General features: G+C 39.1%; 1 protein-coding gene across 1 annotated transcript in view; it reads left to right on the forward strand.

The window, feature by feature from the left end:
* LOC121299233 (secretory carrier-associated membrane protein 5-like) overlaps positions 1-13,431 on the forward strand; it is a 28,834-nt gene extending 15,403 nt beyond the window's left edge. The window contains exons 4-7 of the mRNA XM_041226885.1: positions 4,289-4,445; positions 8,714-8,815; positions 11,193-11,310; positions 11,692-13,431. Coding sequence (XP_041082819.1) covers positions 4,289-4,445; positions 8,714-8,815; positions 11,193-11,310; positions 11,692-11,892 — 578 coding nt within the window. The 3' untranslated portion in view covers positions 11,893-13,431. The remainder of the gene's footprint in view (positions 1-4,288; positions 4,446-8,713; positions 8,816-11,192; positions 11,311-11,691) is intronic.
* Positions 13,432-13,959: the final 528 nt, after the last annotated feature.

Here is a 13,959-nt window from a genome sequence, read left to right on the forward strand (position 1 = left end):
GTGGCCTTTCATTGTTCCCAGCACAAGGTGCACCTGTGTAATGATCATACTGTTAAATCAGCTTCTTGATATGCCACACCTGTCAGGAGGATGGATTATCTTGGCAAAGGAGAATTGCTCACTAACAGGGATGTAAACAAATGTGTGCACAAAATTTGAGAGAAATAAGCTTTTTGTGTGTTTAGAAAATTTCTGGGATCTTTTATTTCAGCTCATGAAATGGGACCAACATTTTAAATGTTGCATTTATATTTTTGTTCAGTGTATATATATATATATATATATATATATATATATATATATATATATATATATATATATATATATATATATATATATACTACCGGTCAAAAGTTTTAGAACACCTCCATTTTTCCAGTTTTTATTGAAATTTAAGCAGTTCAAGTCCAGTGAATAACCTGAAATGGTACAAAGGTAAGCGGTTAACTGCCAGAGGTTAAAAAAAAAAAAAGTTTAGGTTACCAAAAACTGAAAAATAATGTACATTTCAGAGTTATACAAAAAGGCCTTTTTCAGGGAACAAGTAATGGGTTAACAGCTGTTCTGCAGCAATGGAAGTAAATTAAGCCTTGAAAGTTGATGCTAACAATTCCTACAGGTGTCCCAACTTTTGTTGATTACTTACAAACCCTCTGTCTGTATAAAAGCAGTGTTGGAACAGACTGTGTTACTACACCCTCTTAAGCATTATTTGGATAGTATTGTACTACAGGAAGTAGTATATTGCTATCGTAATGGCGAGAAAAAGGCAATTAACAAACAGACAGACAGACCATTATAACCTTTAAAAGTGTAGGTCTTTCCTTTAGAGAAATTGCAAAGAAAGCCAAAATGTCAGTGAGTACAGTTTCCTACACCATCAAAAGGCACTTGGAAACTGGAGGAAACTCTGACAGGAAGAGGTCTGGCAGACCCAAAGCCACAACAGAATCAGAAGACAAGTTTCTGAGAGTCAACAGCTTGCGTGATAGGCGGCTCACAGGACAACAGCTTCAACCACAGCTTAACACTGGACAAAGTAAACAAGTCTCAGTTTCAACCGTGAAGAGAAGACTTTGAGCTGCAGGTTTGACGAGTTGAGTGGCAATAAGAAAGCCATTGCTAAGATGGCAAAATAATAAAAAGAGGCTTGCCTGGACCATGAAGCACTGCCAGTAGACTACTGAAGACTGGAAGAAGGTCTTATGGACCGATGAATCAAAATTTGAAATTTTCGGTTCATCACGCAAGGTTTTTGTATGCCGTCGAGTAGGCGAAAGGATGGTTCCTCGGTGTGTGACACCAACTGTCAAACATGGAGGAGGAAGCATGATGGTCTGGGGCTCTTTTGCTGGATCCCGAATCGGCGACTTGCACAGTGATTGGCACCCTGAACCAAAACGGCTGCCACAGCATTTTACAGAGCCATGCAATACCCTCTGGTATACGCCTAGTTGGTCAGGGGTTCATCCTACAGCAAGATAATGACCCAAAACATACCTCCAGACTATGTCAGAACTACCTTAGAATAAAAGAACAAGGTGGTAGCCTTTAAATCATGGAATGGCCAGCACAGTCTCCAGACTTAAACCCCATCGAGCTGGTTTGGGATGAACTGGACAGAAAGGTGAAAGCATAGCAAAGCAACCTACAAGTGCAACACATTTGTGGGAACTTCTGCAACAGTGTTGGGAAGAACTTTCCGAACAATATTTGATTTCCATTGTAGAAAGAATGCCACGAGTGTGTTCAGCTGTTATATCTGCAAAAGGTGGCTACTTTGATGAGTCAAAAATTTAGATTAAATTTTGTTAAACAAAACGATTCGCATGTTTGTTTTTTTTATCTCCAATTGTTTATTTGTATATATATATAGTGATGGAGTGTACATTCCAGAGCAATTATTGGTCAGCTGTGAGGCCGTGGCTGTAAGGAATGCACACTCCATCACAGTAAAGGTGTTACTGAAGGTTTCAAAGGAAAATAAAATAATAAAATGTGAAGACAGCATAAACAAACTGGGAAATAAAGTAATGGGTTTTAAGACCATGGGGAACGGACTGTTGTCAAGAGTAATTATCAATTGAGTTTAATTGTGTAATTACCTGATTGCCTACGAGATAAAGCTGGAAAAGCTGAGATGGTCCGAGAGAGGAGAGCGAGAGAAGAGACGAAACGGTGAGCGAACGGAGAACTCTGAAATTGAAAGGAGACTTTTTTTTTGAGGGTAAGCAGAATTAGCCTGCCCCTGTTTAGTTTAAAGAGAAAATAAAATATAAGTGTTTAGTTTAGGACCCGAGAATGGGATAGGTTTTGTTTGTGTTCTGTTTGTTTTGTTTTTAAATAAAACCACGCTCCGGCGTGTTTCTTTGCAAGAACGACTTTTGTTTGGATTTGTTAAATTATTCTACATAATACGCAGTAAGACACGCAGCACAACTCCTGCAAGCAGACTGCTGGATTAAGAGAGTTTAATATCTAGACTTAGCCCATACTGTTCTTCTATACTATAGTATTGCATTAAATAACCCCCTTATTCTTCATAACTTTCACTGATATGGGGTACAAACTTGTGTTTAGACATGTAATGTAAAAGCATGAGGCTGCAGATTATATTGATATATTAACAGGAGAATTCTCACTACCTGTTTCTTTCAGCTTTTGTGGTGGGAAAATTACATCTAATGCAATTTATGTATTAACCTTTGAGCTGTCTGTACATGTGTTTGCTTAGCCTGTGTGACTTAAAAAGAGATTATATTAATGTAATAAGGAGTTTGAAGCTTATATTTTTTAAAAGTTTGTTCAAAATAAGTCTAGACATATCTCTCTCTCTCCTGTTATTTCTAAGCTAGGACAGGAATGCCCAAATATAGTCATGTTTTTCTTCTCTTTCTGTAACCACAAGAAGCCTACGTGACAAGACAAGAGATGGTCATGATATCAGAACTGCTTGATAGAACCATGATAAGTAACAATATAGTAGTTGTATTTGATTATGCTTCTATGATGTTTGTATTTGTTTATGCTTTTATTATATTTGTATTTGATTATGCTTTATTTGATATTTGTATTTGTTTATGCTCCAGTCTGTTTATGCTGTTATGACTTCTTCTCGTCTGCTGAAAAGTAGGTGGCTTATACGCCAGTTGGAAAAATACTGACTATGGGCTGAAACCGTTGGCAACTGCAAACCGCATATGTGACATTTCAAAGAAATGTCACTGTTTTAATAGAACAAGATGCTTGCAGGTGCTTTCCATGACTCTTCATAAGAAATATCTCTAACCCTCTTTTGTTTCAAGGGGGGGTTGTAATTAGAATAAGCTGTTATGATTGGTCTCATCTTAATCTTCCGAGTTGTTGCTATCTGCTAATATTGAATTAAGCTTCTGTGATTGGCTTACAATAACTATAGGTTACAGGGTATATATTATGCATACAAGCTCTGCGGAGCTCAGAACTTTGCTCGCTTTCCTAACACCTGCGTGTGTTGAGATCGTTCTCAGGTTTGCAAACTTTAACTATTAAATTTATTTACTCAATCTTGCCTGTTCTACTGAGTCTCTGTCTTACAGAAGTTTAAAGTGTAAACTTCCACCACACTTTCCACAAGAAAAAAACTCCAGTTAGAACAGGCTAAACCATCCATTTGGTTTTAGCTGATGTACTGTTAAGATTGGTTTTGCTATGACTAACCTATTCACTAACAACCAGCTGGCATTCTTTATAACACAGGGTAGGACATTCATCTCTGAATCAGGGTCCATTGGATTGCTTTACAAAAAGAGTCTGTGACTAAACTTCCTGACAACTTGCTGTTTTGAGCATGAGAGAGAGCAGTGTTATTGGATAAGAACATTTAGGAAATGCATTTTTCTAGTTACTCTGGGGCAACAATATAAGCATAAGAGGATGGTGCTGTTTTAATTTATTTTTATCTATAGTATTATCAAAGTATGTTTTAGCTGATTAAAAAATGAAAGAATATTTGAAAATGTATCTAAATTCTGAAAAAAACCAAACATAATTCCAACTGGAAAAATATGCCTTTCTCCCTACTCTACATTTAGAGAGTCATCAGTAATACAATAGGTACATATTTTGAACAGACTCAATTCTCTCTGTGCTGAAAGAATTACCACTGGTGTTCTGACAGTCTGTGTGGGCTGGCCTGGGCCTTCCTCCCTCCTGTTTGCCTGCCTGCCTGCCTGCCTGACTGACTGACTGTCTGTCTGTCTGTCTGTCTGTCTGTGTGCTACTGCATGTGTTCTCTGTGTATTTGCAGTGAACAGCATCACTCTGGCAATGAATCTGATTGGCTGCCTGGCATGGATGTGTGGCGGAGGAGGAGCTGTCAATTTCGGAATGGCTATTCTGTGGCTCATCCTCTTCACTCCCTGCTCCTATGTGTGCTGGTTTAGGCCTATTTACAAAGCCTTCAAGTAAGTAAGACACTACTAATGCACTTCAAAAATAAAGAAACTGCTCTTAAATCATTTTAGTTTACTTCTGAAAGATTTGATTGGTGGAAGATTTCATCGCATGTGTTTTCATTAAATTGTCATATTTAATGACCTCCTATGACCACAGGATCCAAGTATGTGGCTCAAGTTTGGAATAAAATAAAACAAAAATGTGAAAAGTCAGCATGGCTAGTGATCTAAAGCAATGTGGTTGAAAAAAAAAGTGGTATCTGTCCATAAATACACCTCAAAATTATAAAAAAGGGAACAACAATATAACATTTTTTTGTTGTATCATTGTGTTCCCTGTAGCCTGTTCTATACTTTGATATAATACATATACATAACTCAAAAAAAGAAAGTATTTCATGGAGCACTCATTACAAACTGGAATTATCAGAGAAATTTATTGTGTTGTATGCATAGCATCAGTGACACTCCTCTGAACACAAGACCCATGGAAATGCCTAGAGTTTTCAGAGATCAGTTTTCAGACATTTTAAAAACAGTATGGAGTGCGGTCTCCTCCGGCATTGATGCAATCTCTACATTGACAGGGCATGATTCTAATTAGGTGACAGGTGACACCTGGGGGGAAGCCCCATTCTTCTGTCAGTGCAACAAGCTTTGATGTCACATGGATGGTTACAACGTTAAGAAACACAACATTCTAGAAGATCAGAAAAGTCCAGACTTCTTGCTGGCCAGTCCATAACCTCTGTAGTATCCTGCTCAAGATAATGAGAATTCTGGCAGTGACAATGGGCATTGTCTTATATCAGAACAAATCAAGGCCAATCGCACCAGCAAATGGTCTTTCTACAGGGTCCAAGACTGTGTCTGTGTACCGTAGAGCTGTAAATCCACCACTGGGAAGCACAATAATATCTGTGTGCTCTCCAATGTAGATGCCTCCCCACGGTGTAAGTGAGTCTCCTCCAATGCAGATGCCTCTCCACGGTGTAAGTGAGTCTCCTCCAATGCAGATGCCTCCCCACAGTGTAAGTGAGTCTCCTCCAATTCAGATGCCTCCCTTCGGTGTGAGTCTCCTCCAATGCAGATGCCTCTCCACGGTGTAAGTGAGTCTCCTCCAATGCAGATGCTTCTCCACAGTGTAAGTGAGTCTCCTCCAATGCAGATGCCTCTCCACAGTGTAAGTGAGTCTCCTCCAATGCAGATGCCTCTCCACAGTGTAAGTGAGTCTCCTCCAATGCAGATGCCTCTCCACAGTGTAAGTGAGTCTCCTCCAATGCAGATGCCTCCCCATGGTGTAAGTGAGTCACTTCCAATGCAGATGCCTCTCTATGGTGTAAGTGAGTCTCCTCCAATGCAGATGCCTCTCTATGGTGTAAGTGAGTCTCCTCCAATGCAGATGCCTCCCTTTGGTGTGAGTCTCCTCCAATGCAGATCCCTCTCCACAGAGTAAGTGAGTCTCCTCCAAAACAGCCATATTCAATGATATTGAATTGAGCAAATCGTTCTCCTTAGGCTCTTTATACTAAAAAACGTCAGTCATTAGTGGACAGATTCAATCTTGATTCTTCAGTGAACGAAACAGGTGCCCAATGACAGAGCTGCAACAGAAGGGGGTCACACTAAGTTGACCAGCTACACATTTCTGTGTATCCCCAGATTCCTATATTTGAATATCTCTGCCAGTCTGCATTTGTCAAAATCAAAATCGCCTGTAATCATTTGAAGTCTTGATTTCTAAATCAACAACCACAAATAATGTTATCACCTGAGCACCACTCGACTAACAATCAAATCTGAAGTGTAAATGGGGTACCTGCTTTCGGTGCAGAATGCATCTCAACAGCTGCTGTCACAGTTTATTGAAGAACACGAGAAGGTCTGCCTGGCTGATGCGTTCACATTTTTATTATATCTTGTTTGTTTTTTTTGTCACCATATTTAATGTTTGCGCCTTTAATTTTTTGAGTGGTGTATAATAAATACATATCAATAAATGATACAAAGATGGTCCTGATGGATCACTTCGAATGACGTGCAGTAAGATAAAATAATAATTAGTGAGGTTTTATTTTATTGTAGTACTGCATCTATTCACAGTTTAAAAATAAAAATGTGTTTTTTTAGCTTACAGTTTTTATTTTAAGTCTACAGCTCTACATTCACAGAGGTGTGGCTTGATTTCACGTTATAAAATCAGTGTACAAAGCATAACTAGAGAGCTTATCTGCATGTAGAAGCTTTATCAGTCTTGTATTTACCCAACTTTTAACTGAATAATAATAATAATAATAATAATAATAATAATAATAATAATAATAATAATAATAATAATTATCAAATTTCAGCAATTATAATCCAAGCCCCACAGATTCAAACAGATCTATAATGTGAACCATGCCATTATAGTGGAATGCATGCTGATAGTAGCTGTGGAAACCAAACTTCAAATTTAAGTCTCTATGAGTAGTGTCTCTATTTTTTATTCAATGTTTATTACTGATGAAATGTAAAACAAAAACTAGACCAGTCACATGGTACAGTACATATTAATATAGTACAGACTCCAATCAGTCACTAATCTGAACAGACATCGCTCCCAGCTGGTTCTGATTAGCGAGACTCTACTGGATTTGACAAATATACAAGAGATCCAATAGAAGCTTTACATTCGGAAAAATAAACATTTGAAGTAATCTTAGTATTTCGTCATCAGGTCAGCATATGATGTTCTCCCATCACCACAGAACCTAAACCTCTGGGTGAGTGAGGATCCCTCATGTCGTTTGTGTTCATTACCTGCAACATTAAGTCACATTTTGACAGGAGGTAAAGTGGGTCTTAGCCAAGGATGGTTTACTTGGCACCATGACCAGGTGCTGTGATGTTTGGCCTTAGCATTGGAAGACAAGCGTAACCTGACCAATAAGTTGCCACCAGTTCCTTCAAAGCATTACACACAAAGACAATATTCCTCCGTCCAGGAGAGCAACCACCAAGAAAAGGTGTTAAAACCAAACCTCGCCCAGGACAACTGGAAGCTGCTAGAGACTGGAAGATGCTGGCAAATGTTGGTCAGTGGCTTATGTTTCCACCTTAGATGGCCACGACAAACCTTCGACCAGACATTGTCTTGTGGACTGGATCAGCACGCCTTGTTCATCTGGTAGAGTTAACAGTGCCATTGGAGGATGCTGTGGATGAGGCGTATGAGAGGAAAAAACTTCAGTATGCTCAACTAGCTGCTGAAGCGGAACAGTGAGGATGGAGAGTCCGAGTTTACCCAGTGGAGGTGGGTTGTCAAGGATTTGTGGCACACTCTACAACCTGGTTTCTCAGAGATGTCAGGTTCAGTGGCCAAGAGTTGCGTCGCACAGTGAAGAACTTATCTGAAGCAGCAGAAAGGATCAGCAACTGGCTGTGGTTGAGGAGGAAAGATTCTGGATGGGGATCTCAAGCGCAATAGAAAGAAAGCAACGCTGATGTAGAGATAAGTAAGCTGGGCTGAGCTGAGTGGGGGATGGAGGGGGGTGATGCTGGGACGCCAGAATCACTGTTGAGCCCTCTTGAGGTGTCGTGGGCTAGTCAACGAAACACCGAGGATGGAAGGTGCCCACTTGAAGACCCCAGAGATGTACCCTACTTAGCTCAATCCAGACAGTTGTCATGCTGATGCGCTGGGGAGACCCCACTGGGTTGATCCCCTGAGCCAGCATCACAGCCTTTGTGTGTGCTGATGCGCTGGAGAGACAAAATGAGCTGATCCCTGGACCCAGCATTACACTTCAGCAATCAACACCAGACAGAAGGATATCTACATCATCAGAAGGAAAACAACGCAAATGGATGGAGATGCAGATGGATCACATTAGTTTACTGCAAAGCTACGTCTTAGTTGGTGCTTATCTTGGCGAGAGCCGAGTTCAAATCAGCATGAAGTTCAACATCTACTCTCATGTAATGGAAATCAAATCTAAATGTTAATTTATACAAAAGGACTGAAGGATTCCCTGTTTTATGCATACATGTACAACTCAAGAGTGACTTGTTTAATTAAAAGAATAAAGTAACAATAGAGGTTTCAAGATTTCAACCCTCTCCTATCTTGACTCATTCAGTGGCCTGAATATAGCTGTGTAGTGCATGTGGACATGTATCACGATACACACCTCAATCCTGATATAATACAGCGTATCACAATTCAAAGTTACTTGCTGGCATCGGTTCACCCCTACCAGGAAGTCAAGTGATTTGTATTTCTCTCTCCTTTGTAGGTCAGACAGTTCCTTTAATTTCATGGCCTTTTTCTTCGTTTTCATGGCTCAGACGGTAATCAGCGTCATCCAGGCTGTTGGTATCCCAGGCTGGGGGGTCTGGTAAGATCAGTCTTCATGATCCAGCTCTGACATATTCCAAAATATTGCACTGCCCTGGGCAGAGTGGGCGCCTAACAGTGGGCTGCAAGAACTACTTGAGTGGGATCTTTATGCCATTTATGGGATTAATTTATTACAGATATATTAATAATTTCATCATAATTATACCATTCTATTAAATTTATTTTACACATTAGCCTTGGCCTCTTCACCTGAGGTCGAAGAGGTCAGAGTAACAAGTACAAATACTTTAGATATTTTCATTTGAGCCATGGTATTATTAGTAGAATTCTACAATGCTTCTATTGAGTTGCTTTATATTTTTCTTCTTTTTCTTCTTTTTCTTTTGTTTTTGTTTATTTCTTCAGTTTAAATTGGGACTATATTTTGTCCTTCAGTAGTCTTGGTACGTCAGTGTAGTACTAATTTCATTTTGAGCTGTACAAAGTGATGGATTTGCTCACCCAGGCAGCAGCATGGATTAATGCTCAACCACTAGCTATTTAATAGCTCTTATTTCAAATTCAGTTCCATCCATTTGGAAATTGCATATGTTGTCCCTATTTTTAAAGGTGGTCATTCAAACCTGAAGAACTATAGACCTACATCTGTACTTCCAGCTATTGCCAAAGTATTTGAGAGTTTAGTAAATGAACAACTAAAGGGCTTCTTAGAATAGAACCATATCCTAACAGATCATCAGTCTGGATTTCGTTTGAAACGTAGCACACAAACCGCAGTCCTGAAGGTGATGAATGATATATCACCTGCTCTGGATGCTGGTAAATTTGTTGTTGTTTTATTAGTGGATTTATCCAAAGCCTTTGATTGTGTGGATCATATAGTTTTTTCTAAAAAGGGATTGAGTGAGATAGGTGTGGATTGGTTCAATAATTACCTAGAAGATCGGACATTAGCAGTAAGAGCTGATGGAGTTATTTCCACCTTTGAGTCTCTATGTAAAACCAGTCCTTTATCCTCTATCTAAATGGCCTGGGATCTGATCTGAGTAATATTAATATACATTTATATGCTGATGATACTATTTTGTATACGGAAGGATATTCAGTACAGGCAGTACAGAGAGATTTGCAGACTGCATTTCAGGACAGATTATTACTTGATGTATGCAAGACAAAAACACTATTCTAATAAGAGGATGATTGGAACTCTGAATTGGGTTATTGTTACTAGAGAGTTTCTTTTTATAAATATCTAGCTACATGGATTGATAAATGTTGCTTTTAATTACACTGTGTAACAATTATTATTATTTTTTTTTTTTTGTTCCTGGGTAGCAAGTGTTATTTCCTAATTGCTTATTGCAATTAAATCTTTTGTAGCCATTTTTGTATTACTTTAGTATAAATACATGTTAATTTGGATTCATATGTTGTTTTTTTCTGACTTTATGTGAACGAAAAGACACACATTTGCCCGTTTTCCCATTGGAAATAGTGATATTTTGAAATATCACTGTCCTGGTCACAAAAGCAAAGTTTGTGGGGAATAATAGCCATTTTCTATACTTTTGAGGCATAAGCAATTAGGAAATAACACTTACTACCCAGGAACAAAAATTGTGTTACATAGTGTTATTATATGAATACTTTTGTTTTAAAGTAAAGTTTTCTAAATTAGGCATTTTCCCTGTCTATAGTTAATGTTAGTGACTGCTACTATCTTCCCTTTTTTTAAGATTTCAGTCAATATATCTACCAGTTTGCTTTTAAAAGCAGCCTCTACTTAAATGAGATGTACTGTGTAATTCATGTTGCAGATTTGTTCTAGAGTGTTCCCCTATGGCATGTCATTGTCATGTGTATTTCAAACTAGGCTGGCTCTACCTTGTGAACCAGATACTTTTTCACTGGCATTGTTTTGTGTTTAAGGTTTTTAAAGGCTTGGCACCTCCGTGTTTGAGTGCTCTGGTAGAGAGGACTAGCATTGGCTGTAGTTTAATGTTTTGTTCATATTTCGGTATCTTGCCATTCACTCAGTGAAACTTGTGTTTCAAGTTGTATTCCACTGGCACAAGACATTGGGGCATACCTCAGTTTAAACAAAAACAAGCTCCCACCGTGCATGGAAGACCTGCCGTTCTCTATGTGTGTATCATTCTTTCATGGTAAAAAAGACTAAGGATTTGTACAGCTCTGCTTCCCACCTCACTGTCTTCGTAGGGACAATACACAGACCTGACACACGCAACTACTGAAGCTGAGTGTTTCACAGTACTGGGAAAAGTGAACAGTTGAACTAAACGTTGATGATGGTGGCAGTGGTGGTGTTACTAAAGCTGTTGGATTTTAAATAGTAACTTTCCCGTTAAAGAGTTCTTGCCCTGGTCTGATCTTTGTTGTTTTATTTTCTGCAGCGGATGGATAGCGACGATCTCGTTTTTCGGCACTAATGCTGTCTCTGCAGTGTTCATGTTGATCCCAACTATAATGTTCACAGCTGTTGCTGTCATCTCCTTTATAGCTCTCACTAAGGTAAGGAATCAAACGTTTCCTTCAGAAATGTATGCGTTTTGTACCTGAGGGACTCCAGCTGTATATTCTTGAGTAATTTATATTTAAATGTCTTACTTTTTTTTCAGCACAGAATTATACAAATAAATTGAAACGAATCATGTGGCGATAACACATTTGACTTTTTACAGTGCAAAAAACATGTCTGCTTATTGTTTACATTTACCAGAGCAAATGTAATCTGTACTGTAAACAACTGGCCTGCTTATTGTAATCTAAAGACACTATATAACACAAAACTGCCTTGGAGACATATATAGGGAATTAATGTATGGAATGACTTTAACACTAGTAATGGTCTGTGACACATTCCTGCCTTTGTCCTCCTCATCCTCCCCCCAGGTGCACAACTTCTACCGCGGCTCCGGGGGCAGCATGAGCAAGGCCCAGGATGAGTGGGCCACGGGGGCCTGGAAGAACCCTCAGGTGCAGCAGGCAGCACAGAATGCAGCCATGGGTGTAACACAGGGGGCCATGGTACCACCACCTGGGGAGGCACAATACTCCTCCACCCCCAACTACTCCTACGAGAACCAGATGTAGGCTCTGTAGAGGGAGGGAGGGGTGAGAAAGCACAGCACAGGGCAAGCAGACAGAGTCCAGAACCTACCCACAACCAACAATTTAATTTCCTAGCACGCTACCTGTTGGGAGAGGGCTGGCCGGAGCAGCAGCTTCTCACCCGCGCCTTTTCCTGGTTTAGGCTTGTATCAGTATCCCAGGTGCGTGGGGGGGTGGGGGGGGTGCTGTCCACCAAGGGGTACTGTCACAGACACCATGCCTGTGTTCAGCAGTTCCAGCACAGTGCCGGTTTTCGTACTCCTGTATTGCAAAGTGTCTGGCTTCATAACCACACTGGATATAACAGACCAGTATAACATGAACCTGAATCGTGTACAACATGGCCTTTCAGTTACAGGAACTAAAAGCTCTTAAAAGATAACGTGCCTGTAAAAGGAAATTCTGGCCAGCAGTTTCTAGAATTCAATTCAATATGTCAACATGCTTCCATGTATTGTGCAGTATCTGCTTTATTATTTGCTGGTTTTTGATAGGTTCGGATCTTTGTCTCCCAGCTCGCAGTTTGTCCTGCTGTTTTGAATGCTCTGATTGGAAACCCATACAGGAATTATTGTTTGATTTTATTTATTTTGTTTACTTTTTGATATTTAAATTTTCAAATCAAATCCTCTCCAGGTTGTGATGTGCAGTAGTGAGTGCAGCTGTAGGACCATGTCCTGCCGGGGCTGAGTTTATGTTCTTGTGTGTGGTGTTTGTGAAAACTGGGCTTGTCCTTTTTTAATTCTGTTATTATGATGTATGTAAACAAAACTATTATGTAATAGTAAGATGTGATATAAACATGTAGATGTATAAAAAGAGTGCAAGTTTATTCCTGTCCTGGAAAAGGAATCTTCTGCCCTTTTAATGAGAATTAGAGGCAGCTTTTTCATTTAATTTTAATCCTCAGGAAAAATTGTATTTTACTCTGTGAACTGGCTATAACAAGTAAGCCACTGGGGGGGGCGCTAAAACACAAAACATTCACCACTTTTATTAATCTGTGTTAAAGATGTTACACTTTGAGTTTAAGGCATTTACTTTTTAAATAATGATTAACATATAAATTGCAGTAGCACACCAAACTAATCTGTTATATACAGTAGACTTGTAAACTCTAAACTCTGTTTGGTGAAGATATCTACATTTCCAGTATGTTAAAAACAATCAGGAATTATGTAAAAAAAAAAACAAACAAAAAAAAAAACAAAAAAAAAAACAGTATAGCTCTCAGTCATTTTGAGTTTGGTGATGGTGAGATCTTTGTTCATATAGGTGGCAAACTAAATGTTGCTGTAAATGTAATATTTATTTTACCTTTCTATTGTTTTTCAATGTATAGTCAGCAGTATCCCCCTAGAAATGTGGAGTATGGTTGATCCCTTGGGTAGGTCAGAAGTGGAGCGGTTAGATAATTGTTCCATGATGTCATTCCCCTTCTGTACTGAGTTGTATCCATTACCAGGAGGCCCTCTGGTGGACAAACTCAAAAATTGCACACGGCTATGTATATACTGTAGTTTTTACAACAGTGATAAATACTTGCACACATACATTCTGAGGCAGAATCATGAATAACAAACTTTATTTGATCCTTAAAAATATAGAACTTAATGCATTACAGTACTGTATATTGTAGTAAATGGTTTGTAATATAAACTCAATCTTAACTGAATTACAGAAGGTAACATGTTCGACATATGCAGGTCTCAACCAGTATTAGACTTCCCTGTAGAGTATTGTTCATTCACTCTCTCTGCAGGGATTAGAAGAGGGTGAACTCTCTGTTTCCTTCTGCTCTGGCCTAAATCTTTCCATGCAGGAGGGGATACTGCGGTTTTATAAGGTGTCGCTGGAGAACAGTGTACCTACATTTCTGTGTATACAGTATAGATGCACTACCTGAGTATTTGAGAGTGCTATCACTGGGGCAGGAAGGAAAAACAGCCTGCTAGCCTCTCCTGGGCTGCATTTTAAAGAGATGCTTTATATTTGAATTGCTTCTCACTGTTTTATGGTGTTTTTAATTATTGTTAGTGTGGGTTTTGT

This window comes from Polyodon spathula, chromosome 24, assembly GCF_017654505.1.
Source record: "Polyodon spathula isolate WHYD16114869_AA chromosome 24, ASM1765450v1, whole genome shotgun sequence".
Classification (NCBI taxonomy): domain Eukaryota; kingdom Metazoa; phylum Chordata; class Actinopteri; order Acipenseriformes; family Polyodontidae; genus Polyodon; species Polyodon spathula.